The 20,758-nt window shown below is 43.0% G+C and overlaps 1 protein-coding gene across 6 annotated transcripts in view; it reads left to right on the forward strand.

Moving 5' to 3' along the window:
- Nucleotides 1-20,758, forward strand: part of srcin1b (SRC kinase signaling inhibitor 1b) — an 89,758-nt gene that overhangs the window by 58,285 nt on the left and 10,715 nt on the right. For 4 of the 6 annotated variants that reach the window (XM_072373648.1, XM_072373647.1, XM_072373651.1 and 1 more), the window contains 13 exons: nt 685-1,604; nt 2,861-2,950; nt 5,321-5,361; nt 5,615-5,638; nt 7,300-7,460; nt 8,743-8,918; nt 9,450-9,580; nt 10,502-10,649; nt 13,979-14,276; nt 14,437-14,770; nt 14,846-14,988; nt 17,970-18,119; nt 18,217-18,318. In XM_072373648.1, coding sequence (XP_072229749.1) covers nt 685-1,604; nt 2,861-2,950; nt 5,321-5,361; nt 5,615-5,638; nt 7,300-7,460; nt 8,743-8,918; nt 9,450-9,580; nt 10,502-10,649; nt 13,979-14,276; nt 14,437-14,770; nt 14,846-14,988; nt 17,970-18,119; nt 18,217-18,318 — 2,718 coding nt within the window. The remainder of the gene's footprint in view (nt 1-684; nt 1,605-2,860; nt 2,951-5,320; nt 5,362-5,614; nt 5,639-7,299; nt 7,461-8,742; nt 8,919-9,449; nt 9,581-10,501; nt 10,650-13,978; nt 14,277-14,436; nt 14,771-14,845; nt 14,989-17,969; nt 18,120-18,216; nt 18,319-20,758) is intronic. The other 2 variants (XM_072373650.1, XM_072373649.1) reach the window with 2 other exon arrangements.

The raw sequence follows: 20,758 nt of genomic DNA on the forward strand, positions 1-20,758 counted from the left end.
TGAAAATAAATAAGACGTAACAAGAGACCGATCCCTTGACAGGGTTCATAAAAGGAGAACATGCATTTTACATATTTTCTTCTGTATATTGGGGGGGACAGGTTGGTATTTTCTCAATATTGGGGGGGACACGACCCCCCCAAAGAATGCGTGGTTACGCCATAGGGTTGGGCAAAGTCTCCACCTCCAGAAGGCAGCTGTGGAAGCAGGGCTGAAATGGGAGCCACTGTGCTTAAACCAACGGGTATTTTAACCAAAGCCTGTGTCAAGAACGTCAGTAAGACTCAAAAAGTTAAGAAGGGTGAAGAAATGCATCATTCTGCAGCATCCGGAGCTCCCAGACTGAGGTTTTTCACTTCTAGTGACAAAGTTAAAGGGCGTTGGCTGTGATTTAGGCCCATCAGCATTGGACCATCGTTCTGATTCTATCTAAACTTCTGCCTCGTTGAATGAAGCTGTAAAAACTGCAGCTCCCTGGAGGTCTTCCACATATAGAAGAGCTGAAAATAAAATCGACTCCGACTTCATTAAATATCTGCTTAGTTCAACCTTTTCCACCATCATAGAATGTGTTGAAACTGAGACGAAAGCCTTTCACTTCTGAGCCTGAAAGGACCTCAGATGCATCAGTTTCTGATTAAAAATGCCCCCGTCTTGATATCTGCTCTTTCTTAAATGTTCCAGAGGGAGATGGTGTACGCGCCGCAGGACTCGCCATCGAACCGCCGCCTCAGCAACCCTCCCATGTCTTCGCAGCATTCATCCTCCTCTGCCTCGCCTCCTCAAGGCTCGCCATCCCGGGCCCGCCTGCTCTACAGCACCGGCAGGCCCTCCTCCTACGCAGGGCCAGCCCACCACACCCACTCCCTGCCTCACCCACACTCCCAGTCCCACCACTCCTCCCCCCACCAGCAGCAGCAGCTCCACCAGCCCCATCACGCCCAGCAGGCCTACTCCACCTCCTCCAGCGCCATCCTGGAGCGCAGGGATGTGAAGCCTGACGATGAAATGGGGGGCCCCAGAAGCATGGTGCTGCTGCGGGCGGACGACCGCTTGGGAGGCGGGATCTACGCCGATCCATACTCCCTCGGCCCCGACACGGGTCGGCTGAGTCTCGCAGGAGGTCCCCACTCTCCTCTTCCGGCCCGAGCCGACCCGTACGCCTCCTTGTACCGCCGCGGGGGAGGTGGGGGGGGAGGGCCTGCTTCAGTTCGTACTCTCACCTCCTATTCTGCAGCTGCTTTACAAGGAGAGCTAATGGAAAGCGGCGCGCTCTACAGGACGGGGGGACCGCTTTATAACGACGCCTACACCGCCTCCATGTTGGCCATGGGGCTACGGGTGCCGCAGCCCTCGTCCCCGCAGAAGATTCCCGACATGAGGGATTCCTACGGAGGCACCATGCCCACTCGGGGCTCTCCTGGGAGGCAGAGTTTGAGGAGGGACTCGGTCAGCTCCTCCGTGTTTGGAGACAGTCCCAAAGCCCGGGGCCAAGGTCCAGGGTTGGGTCTGACAGCGGAGCAGCTCTGCCTGATGGCCGGGGGGGACCCGGGCGGCGCTGGGGGCTTCGGTTCACCTCTGATGGGAAACGAGACGGAGACCAGGTCAGAATCGCGCTGCACTTACTGCTGCCGAGTATTTGTTTGGGTCGTTAAAGGAAGCGAGTTAGAATCTGCTCAGGAGGCTGATATCAGAGTTAGATTAACGCTCAGTCGACTCTACAGTAATAAAATACTGAAGCACATTGCTTAATGTCTGATAAACATTCGTTTTATCCCAGAACTTTATAATAATTTTACCATGAACCTGACTGCAGCTGCTGTATGTTCAGGCCATTAAATCAGGCTTTTCATGCAGCTGATTAGCAACATGCTGTGAACATGAACGGCTCCTTAACAGAGCTGAGAAGGAGACGCTTCTTATGGGTACATGCAAAACCTTTTTGATGTATTGATCATCCGCCACTGAGGATGAGAATTTTTGGACTGATTCCAGCAGTTTGCACCTCTGTCACCTGGTTTGAGCTGGTTTGAACTCGTTTGACCTTGTTTGAACTTGTTTGAACTGGTTTGAGCTGCTTTAAACTGGTTTGAGCTGCTTTGAACTGGTTTGAGCTGCTTTGAACTGGTTTGAGCTGCTTTGAACTGGTTTGAGCTGGTTTGAGCTGGTGAGAGCTGGTTTGAGCTTGTTTGAACTTATTTGAGCTGTTTGAACTAGTTTGAGTTGGTGAGAGCTGGTTTGAGCTGGTTTGAACTGGTTTGAACTGGTTTGAACTGGTTTGAGCTTGTTTAAACTGGTTTGAGCTGGTTTAAGCTTGTTTGAACTGGTTTGAGCTGGTTTGAACTGGTTTGAGCTGGTGATTCTGCATCTCTTTGTGGGGTGTTTTGCTCGAACAGACCAGGGTTATATAAAGCTGGATGCTGTGAAACAACGAGCTTGATGTGAGTTTCCTGATTGGTCCAAGGTGCAGAAAGCTGATTTTCCTCTTATTTCCACATATTTCAGCTGCTTCTTTTAAATCAATAACCATAAATAAACCACCATAAATTGTTTTTGATGTGTCTGAGACTTTATTTATTCAGCTTTATTTAAAGCGCTAATTTATGAGCTGTTAAACTTGACACTTGGAACAGCTGGTCGACGTGTTGCAGCTGAACGATGATCCTGCCGTAGTTGCAGTTCATTGACTTTCCGTGTCGCTGCACTCGGTCTTTCAGTTCATTCATTTCTTTGTTTTCAAAGTGAGAACTCAAAACCTGAAATGATTTCATGTCTCAGTCCAACTTTAAACGCTGCAGTTGTGCTTGGTGTGAAACATCTGTTGGTGACGGTATTCTCTGATTCTCTGGTGTGAATCCAGGGAGCGTATGGAGGCCATGGAGAAGCAGATCGCCAGCCTGACCGGGCTGCTGCAGAGAGTTCTGAGCAGAGCGCCTGAAGCCGACAGCCCGTAAGACGCCAGCACTCACACAAAATGCTGCTTCTGAAAGCACCGTTTCTATGAACTGTGTCTAAATCTGTTACCGAGTGTTCTGTACGGCTCATTTTCTGTGAAAATCTTGTTAATGCCTCCCGATCAGCCGTCGAAACTTAATTTGTCGTCATGAGTCCTGCAGCAAACGCTGAATCATTGTCTTTCTGCCACTTATCGTCATGCTGTGTGGCTGAAGCAGCCTGGGAGACGATGTGATGCTGCTGCACATTTCTGCAGTTTATTAGTTATCAGTTTCTACAGCCACTGTTTAGCCACTGGTTTTAAGCTAATCTGCACAGTCCAGTTCTTATTTTCCTCATGCTTTGGAAAGAATATAAATAATGCATTTCTAGCTGGTACAGTTATTATAGTTATTGTAGTTATTGAACAGTTATTGAACAGTTATTGAACAGTTGTTGAACAGTTATTGAACAGTTATTGAACAGTTATTGTAGTTATTGTAGTTATTGTATAGTTATTGTATAGTTATTGAACAGTTATTGAACAGTTATTGTAGTTATTGAAGTTATTGTAGTTATTGAACAATTATTGTATAGTTATTGAAGTTATTGTACAGTTATTGAACAGTTATTGAACAGTTATTGTATAGTTATTGCAGTTATTGAACAGTTATTGTACAGTTATTGAAGTTATTGAACAGTTATTGAAGTTATTGTACAGTTATTGAAGTTATTGAACAGTTATTGTACAGTTATCAAAGTTATTGAACAGTTATTGTACAGTTATTGTACAGTTATTGAACAGTTATTGTATAGTTATTGTAGTTATTGAACAGTTATTGTAGTTATTGAACAGTTATTGTAGTTATTGAACAGTTATTGTAGTTATTGAACAGTTATTGTGTAGTTATTGTAGTTATTGAACAGTTATTATAGTTATTGTAGTTATTGAACAGTTATTATAGTTATTGTAGTTATTGAACAGTTATTGAACAGTTATTGAACAGTTATTGTAGTTCTTGAGCAGTTATTGAACAGTTATTGTAGTTATTGAACAGTTATTGAACAGTTATTGTATAGTTATTGTGTAGTTATTGTAGATATTGTACAAACCATTCTGTCTGCAGACAAGATGGTGGACGTTGTTCTTTTAGGTTAGGTTAGAGACTTTAATGACCCCATAACGATAAATTGCCGTGTATAATATAGATAAAATAACACCTCTGATTAGCTGCAGCCTCCTGGAGGATGGATCTCAAGATTTGTTTTTTTTTTTAGCTGAGTGATGAAGCAAATACTGTTGAATTTTACAAGAATCTTTCAGAACTGGAGCTGTTGTGGCAGCTGCTGTAACCATGACATAATGAGTAGTTTTCATGTTTAACTAAAATAAGCCCCCCGTATTACCAGATGCCACAAAAGTCTTGTATTTATGGGGAATGTTTGATTAAAATGATTTGGAGTGAAAATATGATTTACATCAGTATATTTACTGCTGTGGACCAGTCTGAGTAGCAGCCACGATAATAAACGCTGAAGAAAGAAGCTTTAATGCTTCCTTTATTATCTCCTTTTGCAAAGGAAACACCAGACTGTCCTTTATAAAATGAAGTTTTCATTCAGTCGTAGTAACTGTGTTTCCTGTAAGTAAACGAGGACGAGAGGGTCAGAGTGATGAGTGCCAACCGTCATAAATGAAGCAATATTTCATCTTCTGATATGGTATTTAGAGGAAGTATCTAAAGAGCTTTTTTTGGAAGGTGTTGCATCCTCAGGTTTTATTCCAAAGTCCTCTCTCTGCCTCTGGAGCCTGAATATGAACCAATATCTACTCTGAGAACAGATATAAGGAAGTATCCGGGGAAATGTCTTTATTCCACAGCCCAGAAAATATCGCAGATGCAGGTTGATTAAAAAGGATGTTCCTGCAGAGAAATACATCGCCTCACTCTTCTGGTGGGTCAAACGTGTAAAGATATGTAAGAAGAGTCTTTAAAATGCATCCCGGTGGTCTCAAAGGGTCCTAAAATGACCAGATTTAAAGCTGCAGATACTTACTGTTAAAGGTGTATTTCATAAAAAGTCGTAGGCCTTGAGATTCGTGTTGGTTGTCTGACATTCTTTGGTCTGTATGACCATGAAAAAGGGATTTAATTCATTTATTTTTGTATTAAAAATGATTTATTAAACTTGTTTGTCCAGATTTTGCCTCAGAAATAAGAAATTAGGTGAAAAGACAACTCTGTGAAGGTGGAAAATGATGTTAATTTGCTGTTAATGTCGCTCACCAACAACAGCAGCAGCACATCCTCTACATTTTCCACCATACATCACAAGCTCGAGTGTGAGTTCAGCTCTGAGTGCTTAAACGTTTGCCTTCTTCCAGGGAGAAGATTGAGTCAGCCAGTGACTGCTCAGGAACAGACAGTAAGTGCTCTCTACCCAAAAACCCTTTCTTATCGCTGCCTGTCACTGCTCCCCTCTGCTGCCTGTTTGATAGCCACATAAATTGGCTCTTCTTCCTCTTACAGACCCACTGCTATTTCATTTTATCAGCATAATTCTTAAAGTGCCTCATATGTGATCGTAATGGCTGACTTTGCAAGCTTCTTCCCACCGTACATGCTGGCTTTTTGCTCTTCTGCTGCTCTGTAACTGCTGCTCATGCTTCTTGTTTTAGCTGGACGAACTAAAAAACAGAAAGGTAGCTACTGTGTTTGTTCCCGAACTGTCTGATTTACCCCCCCCCCCGTCTGCTCCCACCCCGACTCCCTCATTTGGAGCCCCGCTTGCTTCCAAACAGTGTTTCCCCGTGTTTCATTTTAAGTCTAACAGCTGGTGTCCTTCTATTTCTCCTTGTTTTGTGAATTATTTTGCTTTCCTCCAATAAAGATATCCAGTTATCTGATTGCACAGTCTGGATATTTTGAGTCCATGCAGCTTAAATTAGACTTTTATGGGTTCAGTTTTGGTCAACATGAGTGAATTTCCAAGTGATCCTGCACAGTACCTCAAATATTCATCAGTACTTCTGTAAATCAATGCAAATGCATGTAAGTAACAGTTCAATAAGGTAATTTAAAGTGGTTTATGAAAGACAAAATGCATTTAAACAAAGGGTGAAGAGTTATGTGAAAGGTACTGTGCATAATAATCTATATTAAGCCCTTAAATTGAATTAAGTCACCCAAAAGCACGAGAAAACAGGAAATTCTTAGGATTTGATTTAAAAGGAAGCAGTTTGTCTTCCATATACGATGCGTCAGATGAAGCAAACCTGTTCCTGACAGCCTGAAAGGTTCATAATGTACCAGAAGTATCTAAAATCTACCCCCCAACAGCTGTGTTTTACAGTCTGTGTGATGGACAGGAAGTCAGGGGAGTTATTCTTACTGCTAATCAATTTCAGGCTGGTGGAGCTGACCAATCAGAGCAGACTGAGCCTAAATGTTCCGTAAAGCTTCTCAGAAGATTCCCATTTAGGTCTCTTTAAGCCTGAAGACCTGCCAGATGTTTATCAGCCTGCCGGTCAGACGCTTTCGATCGTCTCGAGCCGTTGCCTGCAGGCCGTCTTTGTGCTCGCTATTAAAAATCGGTACATCCCCATCTTCCTTTTATCCTGACCACGGAGCCCGCTGAGAGAAATCTGATAACTGCAGAGTATCAGAGGCCGCCGTGCTCATCGGACACTCCTCCAAAGCTGTCTTCAATTACGCTTAAATACGGTCAGATGCCGTCACAGTGGCTGCAGCTCTCCTTGTTAAGAGTTTCTGCGGTCAGCTGGAAATTGTCCCCTCGCCTGCAGAGTCAGAACCAAGCGCTTCAAATATTAGTCTGCAGTGAGGTGAGCCCAGACTTCACAGCTCTTCCTGCTTTTACTGGATAAAAGCAGCTGTAAAATGCAACTCTTAAAACTTGTTTTTGTCTTGTACTGCATGATGCGTGTGACTCAACGCCCTAATTACTGCACAGCTCATTGTCATCTCGGAGGGTTATCTGATTTGGAAGCACTCATTCATGTTGGCTGTCAGGGGACTTTGTTGTAATGAGACAGTTGAAAGTGCAGTTTTTCATTATTGACTCAGTTCGTCCCTGAAGCCCTCTGTGTTGTTTATCATTGAGTCTCCTGTAATCCCCCTCCTGACCTTCAGCACAGATAGAACTTGTCCTTTTATCAAACCCTGGAACAACCACCATTCTGCATCCAGGAGAGTCAAACACATGGAGGTCACAGGTTTAATATCAAACCTCTCATTTGTGAGGTGTTTTGGGACAATTTCTATCAGCTCTGAATCCGCCCTGAAAAGAACCCGAACGGGCCAAAAGGAGAGGTCACTGACTTGAACGTTTCTTCTCACCGGGCAGCTCTGACGCCATCTGCTCCACTGGCCCTGATGCCCCCTCCATCCTCGGGCCTCAACCAGCCTGTGGCGGTGTCCCGTCTGCAGATGCAGCTCCACCTACAGGACCTGCAGCAGAACACCAACGCCCTGCGCAAGCAGCTGTCGCAGCTGCGCAACATTCAGGTTCGGCTTACGAACGGTGGTGACGGGAAAGAACTGTTGTGTTGTGGCTTATATTTGTAGCAAAAGTCTCTATTCTGTTCCAAATGTATGAAGTAACAACACTAATGTAGTCTGTTACTTTTAAAATTTTAAGGTGGCTGCTGATTTAATTTTATGAGCATTATTGAGACATGTTTGCAGTGAAACCAACTGACTGGTTTCATAGATAAGTACAGCTGAGCATCATCAGCATAGCAAAGGAAATTCATGCCATGCTGCCTGATAATGTTACCTAATGGAATTTTTATTAACCTTTTATTTATACAGGTAAAATCTCATTGAGAGCCAGGGTCTCATTTGCAAGAGAGACCAGTTTTAGGCAGCAGCAAAACACAAAGTTACAGATTAACTGAACGTAGAAGAGACAAAAACAGGAACAGAACAGGAACATGTGATAATTAGTAATAATAAAATTAAAGAAAAAAGGAACTAGTTAAGTACAGTACATGTGCAGACCCCCACTGACTGTCTCACCAGCCTTCCTATAAGTAATTTGAAGTCCTGTAATGAAATAAAACTGGACAGCTTCAGCTTCTGTTGGAGCCTGTTCCATGTTACAGGCGCAGCATAGGAGAACGCCTTTTTGCCAAGTTCAGTACGGACTGAGGGGCAAATGGGATGAAATCCAGGGACCGGAGGCTATGATCAGACTGTTTCCATGGAAGCATGTATAAAGTGAAAAGAATCGGTCCAAGCACAGAACCCTGAGGAACTCCATGACTCATCATTTACACCAGGGATGTCAAACTCCGGTCCGCGAGGGCAACACACCTGAATCAGATCAATGCATCATTAGCAGACTTGTGCAGAACTTAAGAATCTTTTGAATGGATCCATTTAATCTGAATCAGGTGTGTTGAAGCAGGGAAACATCTGAAACCTGCAGGACAGTGGCCCTCGAGGACCAGACTTTGACATATGTGATTTACACGAACAAACTGGAATCTATCAGATAAACTCATTCAGTTCCTTTAATCCCAAAAACATGTTAAAGTCTCTGATCAATGCAGCTCTGAGGTCCAACAGCACAAGTCATGATAATATTAATTATAATTATAATAATAATATAATAATGTAATTATATTATATATAATGTCTCATTTTCACTGTGGTTTCTATGAAAGGTTTCGATTAAAAAACAAAGATGATGATGAAAACCAGTCAGAAAGTAGCAGAAAGCAAGAGTTTTAAACATTAAAACATTAATATTAGTTAAAAACTAACTCGTGACGTGGTTTCCCAGCTGGAGAACCAGGACTCGGTTCTTTCCCTGCTGAGGCAGACCGAGTCCGAGCTGAGCCTCATGATGCTGGACGCCATGCGCACCCAGGAGGACCCGCTCCAGAGGCAGCGCCTCCTGGTGGAGGAGGAGAGACTCAAGTACCTCAACCAGGAGGAGCTTCTCATCCAGCAGCTGCAGTGAGTTCAAAGCTTGGTTGATTTTCTTCAGCTTCAGCAGTGAATTAGGATTAATCTGTCCCAGATGACCTGTTGAAGGAGCTGACAAACAGCCCTTTTAAGGCTGCATTTTTATGACAGATTCTTTATATTTGATGCATTTGTGCACCCTTATCTGCTGCTCATCTTAATTTCATGAACTTGTGTGGTCAGTATACCAGTAAATGAAGGGATGGGCATGTTCATCACTTCCAATACATGATGATTTAGTGGTAAATCAGCAGAGATTATGTTATTAAAGCAGAATTTCTCAGTGAGAGGAGGCCATCAGCATCTGAAACATGAGCGCTGATGTGGACATTTACATCAACTTATTGTTGATGCAGATGGATGCAGCATTTACTGGATTTTACAGCTCTTGCCTGGTCAGACACACGATTCAACAGCTTCTTAATGAGCAGCTCTGCTGTGTGAACGCAGGTGTCTGCAGCTGCTGCCACAGCGACACTTTGAAAATCACCTGAAGTGCTGAGTGATGTTTGTCCTCCACAGTGACCTGGAGAAGTCTGTGGAGGAGCTGCAGAAGAACTCGTCCGTCAACCACGGGCTGGTGACGGAGCAGGAGGTGGAGCAGAAGAGCAAAGAGCTCCGGATGCTGGGAGAGACCATCACTGAGCTCAAAAGTAGGCGTCATTACCGTAACGTTACGCTACTGATCATCCAAATTCTGTAGCTGTGGTCGGTCATGGTGCAAGTACAAGAAGCGCTTAATTACCACACGTGTGTCCATTTGGTAAATGTTATGCAAAGTGACGGATGAATATTTATGAGTAGTTTTACACTCTTCTGGCTGTTCATGAAGTTTCAGTTTTGACTTCTTGTCCTGCAGCTCTGACCTGTGTACTTCCCTCTGTACTCTGAATACTAACGAAGGAGCGCGGCTCATTATCGAAGCCCACGGGGCTGAACATTAGCTGTTACTGTGTCCAGAGGATCCTGCAGATGAAACGCTGTGCTTAGAGCCTCAAACAGAATTAAACATCTAGTGATATAAACAAAATAATTATCCTCTGGGGAAGAAGGACTTCTTCAGATTAGTTCTGTAGAGCTTTGTGGGTACATCAGGCTGCTGGGTTTTGCTCTATAGCTGAATGTGAGGTAGTTTTCAGACTGTAACCAGTTATTTCTTTGAATTGTAGAGTTCATAGCACAGGTGAATAAAATAATTATTTCTAATTTGACATGTAGAAGTAATCAAAAGCAGACCAGGTTCATCCAGGTTGTTTAAAACTACATAAAAAGACATGAAAGAACTGAGTGGAAGGAATAATATTTATTTATATCCAATGTAATCATAAGTGGGCCCAGGACAGACCCCTGTGGTGCCCCTTTTCCTATTATTTGAATGGCAGACGGGCAGTTTTCATGTGTTACCAACATTCCTTTATTTTTAACTGCTGGTTTGTCCTCATCTGGCTGATCCTCACTGAGTCTTTGACAGCATCAGCCACCTGTTTTCTCGCCTATTACCACCCCCCGCCTTCCTCTTCACCTCTCACCTTCCTTCATTCATCTTTACCTCCCTGTCGTCCTCTCCTGTGCAGACCAGTTCCCCAGCCTGCAGAGTAAGATGCGGGTGGTGCTGCGGGTGGAGGTGGAGGCTGTGAAGTTCCTGAAAGAGGAGCCTCACCGTCTGGATGCTCTGCTGAAGCGCTGCAACACCATGACTGATGCCCTCAGCTGTCTGCGCAGGTACTCGCATCAAACGCTCCTCACTTTGATCCGATAAGGTCTTATTTTGGTCTTAAACCAGGTCAGCTCACAGGCCTCATTTACTGCTCGTATATATATTTATATCGTACATATATATTTTTAACAAGTGCTTACCATATTTCTCGGAGTATAAGTCACAAAGTCAAAAACTGCGCCACGAAGAGGAAAAAAAATGTATTTAGAAAATTATTTAACAAAGTCCAAGACCAAGAACAGACATTTAATCTGGAAAGTTATTCCCACAGAACAACAGGCTGAATATGTGTGTTTTAACGTAACACATTACCAGTTATTCAGCTACACAACAGCACTTCGGCCCACAGGGATGTCAAACAGGAGGGAGACCTCGTCCTTGTTGATAATATGATCCGGTGGCACGTTGTGTTCAGTTGCTTTTCAATGAACTCACGGAAACTGTCGACCTCGGCTTGGAAGTTTGCCGGCAGTTTCTGACACACCGTGCTCTGATAGAGAGGCGGATAAGAAGGCCTGTCTGCAAAGTCATTTATATCCATCTTACTTTCAGCCCGCCATTAGCTTCCTTTGTTAGCATAGAGTTGCTAACAAAGAAGCCTAGAGCGTCCTCTCGCGGCTGTAGATCGCAATGTTTACTCTTTGGTTCATGTCAGTCAGTATGAATTAACATTTAAAAACATGTTAGATTATATATATTTTGATATATAAGTCGCAGGACCAGCAAAACTATGAAAAAAAGAAAAAAAAAGTGCGACTTATAGTCCAGAAAATACAGTATATCAAACACAAATATGACCAGAGGTTGTATAAAAAGTAGGGCTGTCAAATGATTAATTTTTTTTATTGCGATTAATCGCATTTCTCCCTTAGTTAACTCACAATTAAAAATTTAAAAATTATAGAGTTAGAATGGGGAAAAAATGTCTTATCTTTTATTTCTTCTTTCAAATAAAAAAGTGCATTGTAGAAACATGTCTATTTCAAAAACACGGCACACAAAATACCACAACAATGTGGTCTTAAAACTGAAGAGGTAGAAACAGAACAGGGCCTAAAGACAGTTAAATTAATGAAAAACGCAGTCATATTCAGAACTCTGAACTCTTTGGGACTTTTCTTCTATTTATTATTGCTCAGGCCGCGATTTTAAAAAGAATAACGCAGAATAATCTTTTTAATAATAAGAATAATCTTTTTAATAAGAATAATCTTTTTAATTAATCGCATCGCGATTAACGAGTTAACTGTGACAGCCCGAATAAAAAGTTAAAGGTTAAAGGACCTGAGCCTCCTCAGAAAGTAAAGCCGGCTCAGACCCTTCTTATAATAATATGTATAATATAATTATATAATATAATTATATAATAATAATAATAATACTTTGGGAAAAAGAGGAGTTCATGGCCGGAAACTCTTCTTTCCCTAAACTCTAAATCATAGGGACTGGATAGAATAGTGGTATGATTGGGACCTTCTGTGTGGGAGGTTCAAATTCCCTGCATGAAAGGTGCTACCTCCAGTAGGGGTCCTTAGGTAAGACCCCTTTACCCTACCTGCCTACCTGTAAGTGGCTTTGGATAAAAGCATCTGCCAAATGCATAAAAAACAAAAAACAGTTACATTACTTGAAACGAGTCATCTTTCCTGGCAGATTGGACCAGATTCACAGCGTTTAAGATTCACATTAACACAAAGTGACGTATAAAATGTGGTGTGAGATGATCACCACCCCGCTGTAAGTTGTGAAGTAAACGATAATGTCTGAATATTACGGGATGCATCAGAGGTTTGCTGAGAGCAGCACTCTGTGCTCTGGTCAGTGATTGCATCAGACAGCCTGAGAGATGATTATTTCATCAAAGCACGCCGTTAAGAAGACTGTCGAGAATCAACCTTCAGAATCTTTGAAACGTTTCTCCTCTGCTGCTAACAAAGCACCTGAGGGTCGACACCGACTCTGAAACTGTACATTTTCTTATTTAACACTAATTAACCAACACTTTCAGGTGGTGAATACTGTAACTTCTGATAAAATAGCTTAAATCATGACCTGGACAACAAGGTTTACAGTAATTTTTAACCGTGAGGCGGATCAAACATTCTTCTCTTTAATCACTCAAAGCTGCAGAGTCCCTCGCCAGGATGAAGTTTTCGGATCTTTCTGGTTTCCCGATGTTTGGCCGTTGGCTCATTTGTGAGACTTACACATTATTTAGCATCTGTGGTCATATATAGACCTCACAACACTGAAATAACAACATTTAGTAGAAGTGTTTTCATTGAAATTATTACTTATTTGAATGCAGTTGAATTAACATGTTATGAGGTCATCTTTAGAGCTAGAAATACAAATTAGTAAAGCCCTTTTTACAGCGTATCGGCACAAAAAAAGACAGGAAGGTGCATCAGTCCCAGCTTGAAAGGTTGTAAATATGTTTAAATATATGCACCGGTTCACTTTATTTCAATAAATCAACCATTTTTGTCATAGATAATGTGATAAAACTCAAGTTAAACCACAAAACTTTAATGATTCCACTTAACTTAACACCAATATATAAACATCATTTGAGGACTTTGTTACTTACATGTTTGATATTTTATGGACAAAGAATTTATTTCAAGCTAACTTTCAAGCTAGCTTCATTTTTAAGGTTTCCAGTTCTAAAAATCCATGAACTTTCTTTAAGAAAACAATGAATCTGTTCTTCGATCAGCCTAAAAGAGCACAAGCCACCCCTCTGTTCATTGAACTCCACTGGCTGCCCTTAGCCGCCCGGATCAAGTTAAAGTCACTGATGTTAGCTACAAAGAGCTTAATGGAGCGGCTCCCATCTACTGAAACGCCTCCAGTCGTCCAGCAGTGCCGACGCCTCGCTTAAGACGATCCAGACTCTTCATATGTCGTGGTTTCCTTCTATGTAGCTCAATGTTAGCTTAGACATTAGCTGTAATGCTAAATCCTCATTTGGATAAAAGCGTCTGCTGAATGCAGAAACATATTATTTTGTATATTTCAGGTTAAAGAAACTCCTCACTTCCACATTTAAAGGAAACTCGGAGCCCAGTTACAGTCACTACATACACAATTTGTATCCAGAGGAAAAATCCCCTAAAATCATAAAACTTAAACTGTGATTGTGTAGAAACCATCGAAGATACAAAATTAGGGATTCAGTTGGAAAAGTCCTACTTCCAATGACCCTTTTAAGCAGTTTTCCACAGATCTCACTGTGCTCTGTGGAAAATTAAATGGTGTGTTTTGTTGCATGGGTCGTGTTCGTAGCAGTCTGCTGGCTTCAAGGCATCTTGTTTCCTCCTCACCTGCACAGACAAGTCACCGAGGGTGTGTGGAAAAGCCCCGAGGACCTCTCCAACCAACCCCAGAAGAGAGCAGAGGACCTGGGTCGCAGCTCTGACCTGGACATCCTGAACAGTCCTCCTCTCAGCCTCTCCGACCTGAGCACCAGCGCTGGGCTGGCGAACTGGATGCCGGCGTCCGTGGGCGACGCCGACGCCTCCGGCCCCGAGCAGGACATCCAGACCTCCCTGAGCTTCAGAAACAGAGTTCTGGACGAGCTGCCGAGCCGGCGTCCCGCTGATAAGTCTGTGTCGGCCGAAGTCAGACTGGTAATCCCCTGCCTGTTGTTTTTCTTCCCTGGAAAATATCCGGTTCCACCCCAAAGCCCTTTCCAGCAGATGGTCTATTATTCCATTTGTCCGTGTCAGGTATGCCTGCCAGTAGTTTGCATGTTACAGCATCTTATTTGTCCATATTTGCATGTGTCAGGCGGCTGAGCGGGACTGGGAGGAGAAGCGAGCCAGTTTGACCCAGTTCAGCGCCCAGGACATCAATCGCCTGCTGGAAGAGACCCAGGCTGAGCTGATGAAGGCCATCCCTGACCTCGACTTCGCTGCCAAGCACATCAACAAGCCGGCAGTGCCCCCCAAGCCCCAGATCACCATCCCGATAACCTCCACCACAGCTGCCTCTCCTGCAGCCGGGAGCACCGCCGCCTCCACCACCTCCACCACCCCCAGCGGGGACCAGCAGCCGGGCAAAGTGCAGCTCGCCGCCCAGAAGCTGAACAGCATGGAGGGGGCCGGTTTGCAACGAGGCTCAGGTGAGTCGCTCAGATTTTTCTATCATCCCTGCAGAAAAGATCTTATTAAACATGTAAACGGGTCTGTTGCCACAGTGGACCTCAACGTAACCAGGTACAGAACGGAAAAACCCTCCAAGTCTCCTCCTCCGCCCCCCCCTCGCAGAAGCTTCCCATCGGCTCACGGCCTCACCACCAACCGCACGGGAGAAGTCATCGTCACCACCAAGAATCAGAAGGTGAGGCTCCTTCAGGGCCCTAGTCGTTAGAGAGTTTTCTGAGATTATTTGACAAACTGCTGTCGAAAACTTCGTTTAAACCACTCAGCAGGTTCATAAGCGACTGAATCCTCCGTAAAAGTGATCAATAAAGCGTCTGTTTGTAGTATTTTACCTGAAGTTAACGGGAGTGTGTCCAGATGTCAGCCTCTGGGTTTTAGAAGCGATTAGCGGGAAGATGTGATGGAAGTGGGTTGGACGATTGTTCCTCCTCCTTGTTCAGAGTTTAATGGCCACCAGAGGACAAATGCCTCTTTTCATTTTGTGACAGACGATCCGATGCTGGAGAGACATTAGAGAGAAGGTTTCCTACGCCAGCCTGATCTCACAGGAGGGCGCATCATCACTAAACTGTTTAACGGTGGAAACGGGCTCAAAACTGGCATCATCGCCACTTTTTCTGCTCATTCCCGTTTGTCTCCATGGAGACATGGTGGATAATAGATGGACAACCAAATAAAATCAGCTGACAAACATGTAGCAGAGAGGAAGGTGTGATAGAAACCTTCACAGGTCTCCATCGGTGGGTTGGGGAGTTGTTTTCGTAGCTTGGCAAAAAACAGGGTTAAAGTCCCTAAGAGTTCAGAGTTGTGAATCTGTGTCTAATGACTGCAGTTTTCCATTAATTTAACTGTCATTAGAGCCCGTTCTGTTTGTTGGCTGCTGCCTCTTCAGTTTTAAGACCACATTGTTGTGTTTAAGTGTCAAATGAGTCTACAAAGCACTTTTTATTAGAAAGAAGAAATAAAATACATTTTTCTTTGTGTTTATCTGATTCTAACTCTATATATTTAATATGGAGATTAATCGTGAGTTAACTATGGAAATAAATGCGATTAATCGCCCTAGTTTGAACATTTCTGAAGGACAGCAAAGCTGGGAGAAGCTCTTAGGATCATCTATGAGAGGACTTTAAGCTGCCATTGGTGCCAAAGAGGAGGGTGTGAATATTTCTGTCTTTTCTCTTTTTAACACAGTTACAAAGTGCAAAGTTTGGAGATTTATGCGATTAAAACTGAACAAAAGCGATAAAACTTGAGAGGGTCTGTAAGTGCTGTGTGGTTCCAACTGAACTTCTCTTTCTGCTGCTGTCCTCTGCTGACTTCCAGTCCCTCTTTGGTCTCTTTCTCTTACTGTGTTTGTGAAACGTTTAACTCCTGCTGTGATCGACTTTAAAGAGAAGGTTTCCTACGCAAACCTGATCTCACAGGACAGCGCATCATCACTAAACTGTTTAACGCTGGAAACGGGCTCAAAACCGGCATCATCGCTACTTTTCTGCTCATTCCCGTTTGTCTCCATGGAGACGTGGTGGATAATAGATGGACAACCAAATAAAATCAGCTGACAAACATGTAGCAGAGAGGAAGGTGTGGTAGAAAGCTTCACAGGTCTCCATCGGTGGGTTGGGGAGTTGTTTTCGTAGCTTGGCAAAAAACAGGGTTAAAGTCCCTAAGAGTTCAGAGTTGTGAATCTGTGTCTAATGACTGCAGTTTTCCATTAATTTAACTGTCATTAGAGCCCGTTCTGTTTGTTGGCTGCTGCTTCTTCAGTGTTAAGACCACATTGTTGTGTTTAAGTGTCAAATGAGTCTACAATGCACTTTTTATTAGAAAGAAGAAATAAAATACATTTTTCTTTGTGTTTATCTGATTCTAACTCTATATATTTAATATGGAGATTAATCGTGAGTTAACTATGGAAATAAATGCGATTAATCGCGTGTGACAGCCCTAGTTTGAACATTTCTGAAGGACAGCAAAGCTGGGAGAAGCTCTTAGGATCATCTATGAGAGGACTTTAAAGAGAAGGTTTCCTACGCCAGCCTGATCTCACAGGAGGGCGCATCATCACTAAACTGTTTAACGCTGGAAACGGGCTCAAAACCGGCATCATCGCCACTTTTTCTGCTCATTCCATGGAGACATGGTGGATAATAGATGGACAACCAAATAAAATCAGCTGACAAACATGTAGCAGAGAGGAAGGTGTGGTAGAAAGCTTCACAGGTCTCCATCGGTGGGTTGGGGAGTTGTTTTCGTAGCTTGGCAACAACACGGCCGATGATGTTTTAGACCCATGTGGCCACGGCTTCTGAAGCAGCATTATAAAGATCTAAGATGTGGGCGAAGTTGGATGGTGCAGCTCCACCTTTCCACTGATCACAGCAGGAGCTACTCATTAGAAACAGGATTCATACACACTGCTTTGAGCAGGATATAGATAAAAAAAAAAGTGGTTCTTAGACACAACTATATAACTAAATATCATCATATTTCATCTGCAAATACGGTCCATTTGCTGTGAAACAACCTGAACATACCTGTATCTACCACACCATGTGCTGCATGCACTCACTGCTTATTGCACTCCTGGTTAGATGTTAAACTGCATTTTGTTGCTCTGTTCGTGTTAAAGTTGAATCCAATATAGTCTAATATAAATGTAATAAAACGAGAGGAGTTCAACTCCACATTGTGGGTGTGGTTGGCCTCCATCTTTGCTCCGGCCCTGTGTGAGTGTAGCGTTGTGTTTTGGTGCTGGAGCCAGAGCTCAGGAGGAGGAAACAAAGCACTGGTTCTAAGTCTGAACCAGCACTGGTGGAAAACCCGCCCAGTTAAGAGCTGAATTATTTCTCCAGGTTTATGTTCAAACAGGCCCAGGTGGTCTTTATATGCTCCAAATTTCCCTACTTTTGCATCTTTTTGTAAAAACAGTGTATTTTTGTACATTCTCACTCATATTTTTCTGCTAAATGTGCAGGAAACTGTGACAGTTTGAAAATCAGCCCATTAATTAAATATTTAAATCCTGGTTTTATGACAAAATCACCATTTAATTCACTTAAAAGACGACGTCTGTGCAGTGAATTCAGCGGTTCTCACATGTGAATGAACTGGATCCAGCTGTAAACCGGGGCTGTCTCTGTTTGGCCTTTTCAGATGGAAGAAGACTGTGATGTGCCTAAAACTGTGGTGAAGCTGAGGCGAACCCCCTCCGACAGCCCCCGACCCGCCTCGACTCCGCCTGTGATCGCAGCCTCGGCCGTTCAAGACGAAGACGAGGAGGAGAAGATCATCGCAGAGCTGGAGGTGAGAGTGGACGATCGACTGGTAGCACGGCTGCAGATTCCTGTTCCCAAATGTTGTGTAATAACGTTTCCTCGCAATCTTCCTTAAAACGACAAAGATATTTCAGAGAACACCTGTAAAAGATTCCTCTCGTAGTAAAGCGTGCAGCAGCCGACTAAAGGCCGAGCCTCCCTGCCTCCTTTGGTCCTCGGGCAGAAAGGTAAATCTAAAACCCGCAGCATCCGTCTGCTGCTGCCTCACCTCTGAGCTTCTGTTTCCACTGACTGCCGCCTTTTTGTTTTCTACTGTTTACTTCCTGCTGCTGCTCAAGCTCTCATAACAACTAATATGAAGCGTGTGAAAACCTGGAACTAAAGCTAGGAGAAACGTGCTGCACGTGTTGGTTCGTTTAGCTGTTTTCTAACCCTCAGAACAAGCTTCAGACTGGGAGGATTAGAGGTTTAAACATGCTCTCCACTTCATTTCTCAGTATATAAGACATTAAAAAGGGAAAAAAACGATATATTGTCTTTATTTAGCTGTAATCTGCAAGAAAAAAGGGGAAAAAGTCAGATTTCACCCTCTAAATATAAAGCAGCAATTCTGTTAAAACATTAGAAACTAACATTATGCGTTGATTAAATGATTAAAATAGTCAAACTGCACCGTTTTCTGTTAAGTTATCACAGAATTCATCTAAATCTGCTCCACGAGACGGAGAAATGCATGAAAACTCAAAAACATTCGGATCACGTCTGCAGCTACATTTTAGATGTGAAGTTATGTGATAGATGGCAGAATATTCAGTGTACAAAGAAAGAAAATTCAATTTAATCTTGACATAGATTCCTCTCAGCAGTCAAAGCTTTTTCATGAGAACAAAGTGTTTTATTAAATCTCTTTTTTGCCAAAAGTATTCGGATAACTGAGCTCCATGTTGTGTTTCAACAGAAGATTTTATTATCACAGCTATGATGAAGTGTTAAGATGAAACATCAGAGAGCAGAAAGCCCAAAGAAACCAAAACGTCTGTAGTTTAAAAGTCTTAATTCAGGCCGATGTTTTATAAATATGAATCAAGAATCTTTCTCTTCTGAGCCACAATGAATTCCACTATGAGAAAGCTTCATCATTTCAGTGAGGAAGCATTCAGAGGCTCGTGTAAAAGGCGCTGCAACGATGACCAGAAGCACACGGCTAAGCTTCAGGAAACCAGCCAGAGCCTGATGCATTGATCTGATTGGTCTAAACCCTGCAGGACCTCCTCAGGCCTTCGAGGGGCCGGATGTGGGTATCCCTGGTGTAAATAAACAATAATCATGGCTGTATAATGATTTGCATCCAACCTGGTTGAGTTTAACTCGGGCTGTCATAGCTGACGCGTTAATCACGATGCGATTAATTAATAAAATAACGCTTTTTTTTTTTTTTTTTGATCGCGATTAATCGCAGCCTGAGCAATTGGCTTAATAAATAGGGGCATTTTGTTGTGGTATTTTATGTGTTGTGTTTAAGTGTCAAGTGAGTCTACAAAGCACTTTTTTATTAGAAAGAATAAATAAAAGATAAAAGACATTTTTCTTTGTTTATTTGATTCTAACTCTATATATTTAATATGGAGATTAATCGTGAGTTAACTATGGAAATAAATGCGATTAATCGCGTGTGACAGCCCTAGTTTGAACATTTCTGAAGGACAGCAAAGCTGGGAGAAGCTCTTAGGATCATCTATGAGAGGACTTGAAGCTGCCATTGGTGCCAAAGAGGAGGGTGTGAATATTTCTGTCTTTTCTCTTTTTAACACAGTTACAAAGTGCAAAGTTTGGAGATTTATGCGATTAAAACCGAACAAAAGCGATAAAACTTGAGAGGGTATGTAAGTGCTGTGTGGTTCCAACTGAACTTCTCTTTCTGCTGCTGTCCTCTGCTGACTTCCAGTCCCTCTTCGGACTCTGAATGTGTTTGTGAAACGTTTAACCGCTGCTGTGATCGACTTGCTTTCAGTTTTGCCTCGCAGACTTTATCACAGTTTATCACAGCTCAGGTGACACATTTAGCTGAATAAAGAGGCCTTGTTTTTGTTGGAATTATCACTCGAATGCCACCAGACAGCGAGGTGGAGGAGACAGAGCTGCAGACAGAAAGGATCCTTCTTCTCATGTGCAGATGCTTGAAATTCAGGTCGTGCTTCAAGAGCACAAAGTTGCTTTTAAACTGGGCCGGCAGTGATGAATGAGAGCAGAAACAGCGACTCTTTCTGATGTCGGTCATTAGAACCAACATGGGGACATTTCTGTACTTTTAAAACACGACAAAAAGAAATTCTAACGCAAGAAAGGTGTCGGATTTTCAGGTAAAGACATCAGACGTGTGCCCAACCAAAGGCACAGCTCAAAAAATGTGAATATCGGGGAAAAAGTTAAATATTAGAAGCTCACGGTGTCACATCCTTATCAGCTAATTAACTCAGAACACCTGCAAAGGTTCCCTGAGCCTCTCTCAGGCTCTCAGTTTGGGTCAGTGGGCTGCAGACTGCTGATGTCCAGAAGACAGGAGGATTGGCCATCAAAGGCCACTGCTGAAGAAGCTGGTTGTTCTGCTGCATCCGAGCATATTCAGAGGAAGCTGAGTGGAAGGAACAGGTGCGCCAGCAGCAGGGA

The sequence above is a fragment of the Leuresthes tenuis genome, unplaced genomic scaffold (assembly GCF_036924035.1).
Source record: "Leuresthes tenuis unplaced genomic scaffold, fLeuTen1.0.hap1 SCAF_20, whole genome shotgun sequence".
NCBI classification, from domain to species: domain Eukaryota; kingdom Metazoa; phylum Chordata; class Actinopteri; order Atheriniformes; family Atherinopsidae; genus Leuresthes; species Leuresthes tenuis.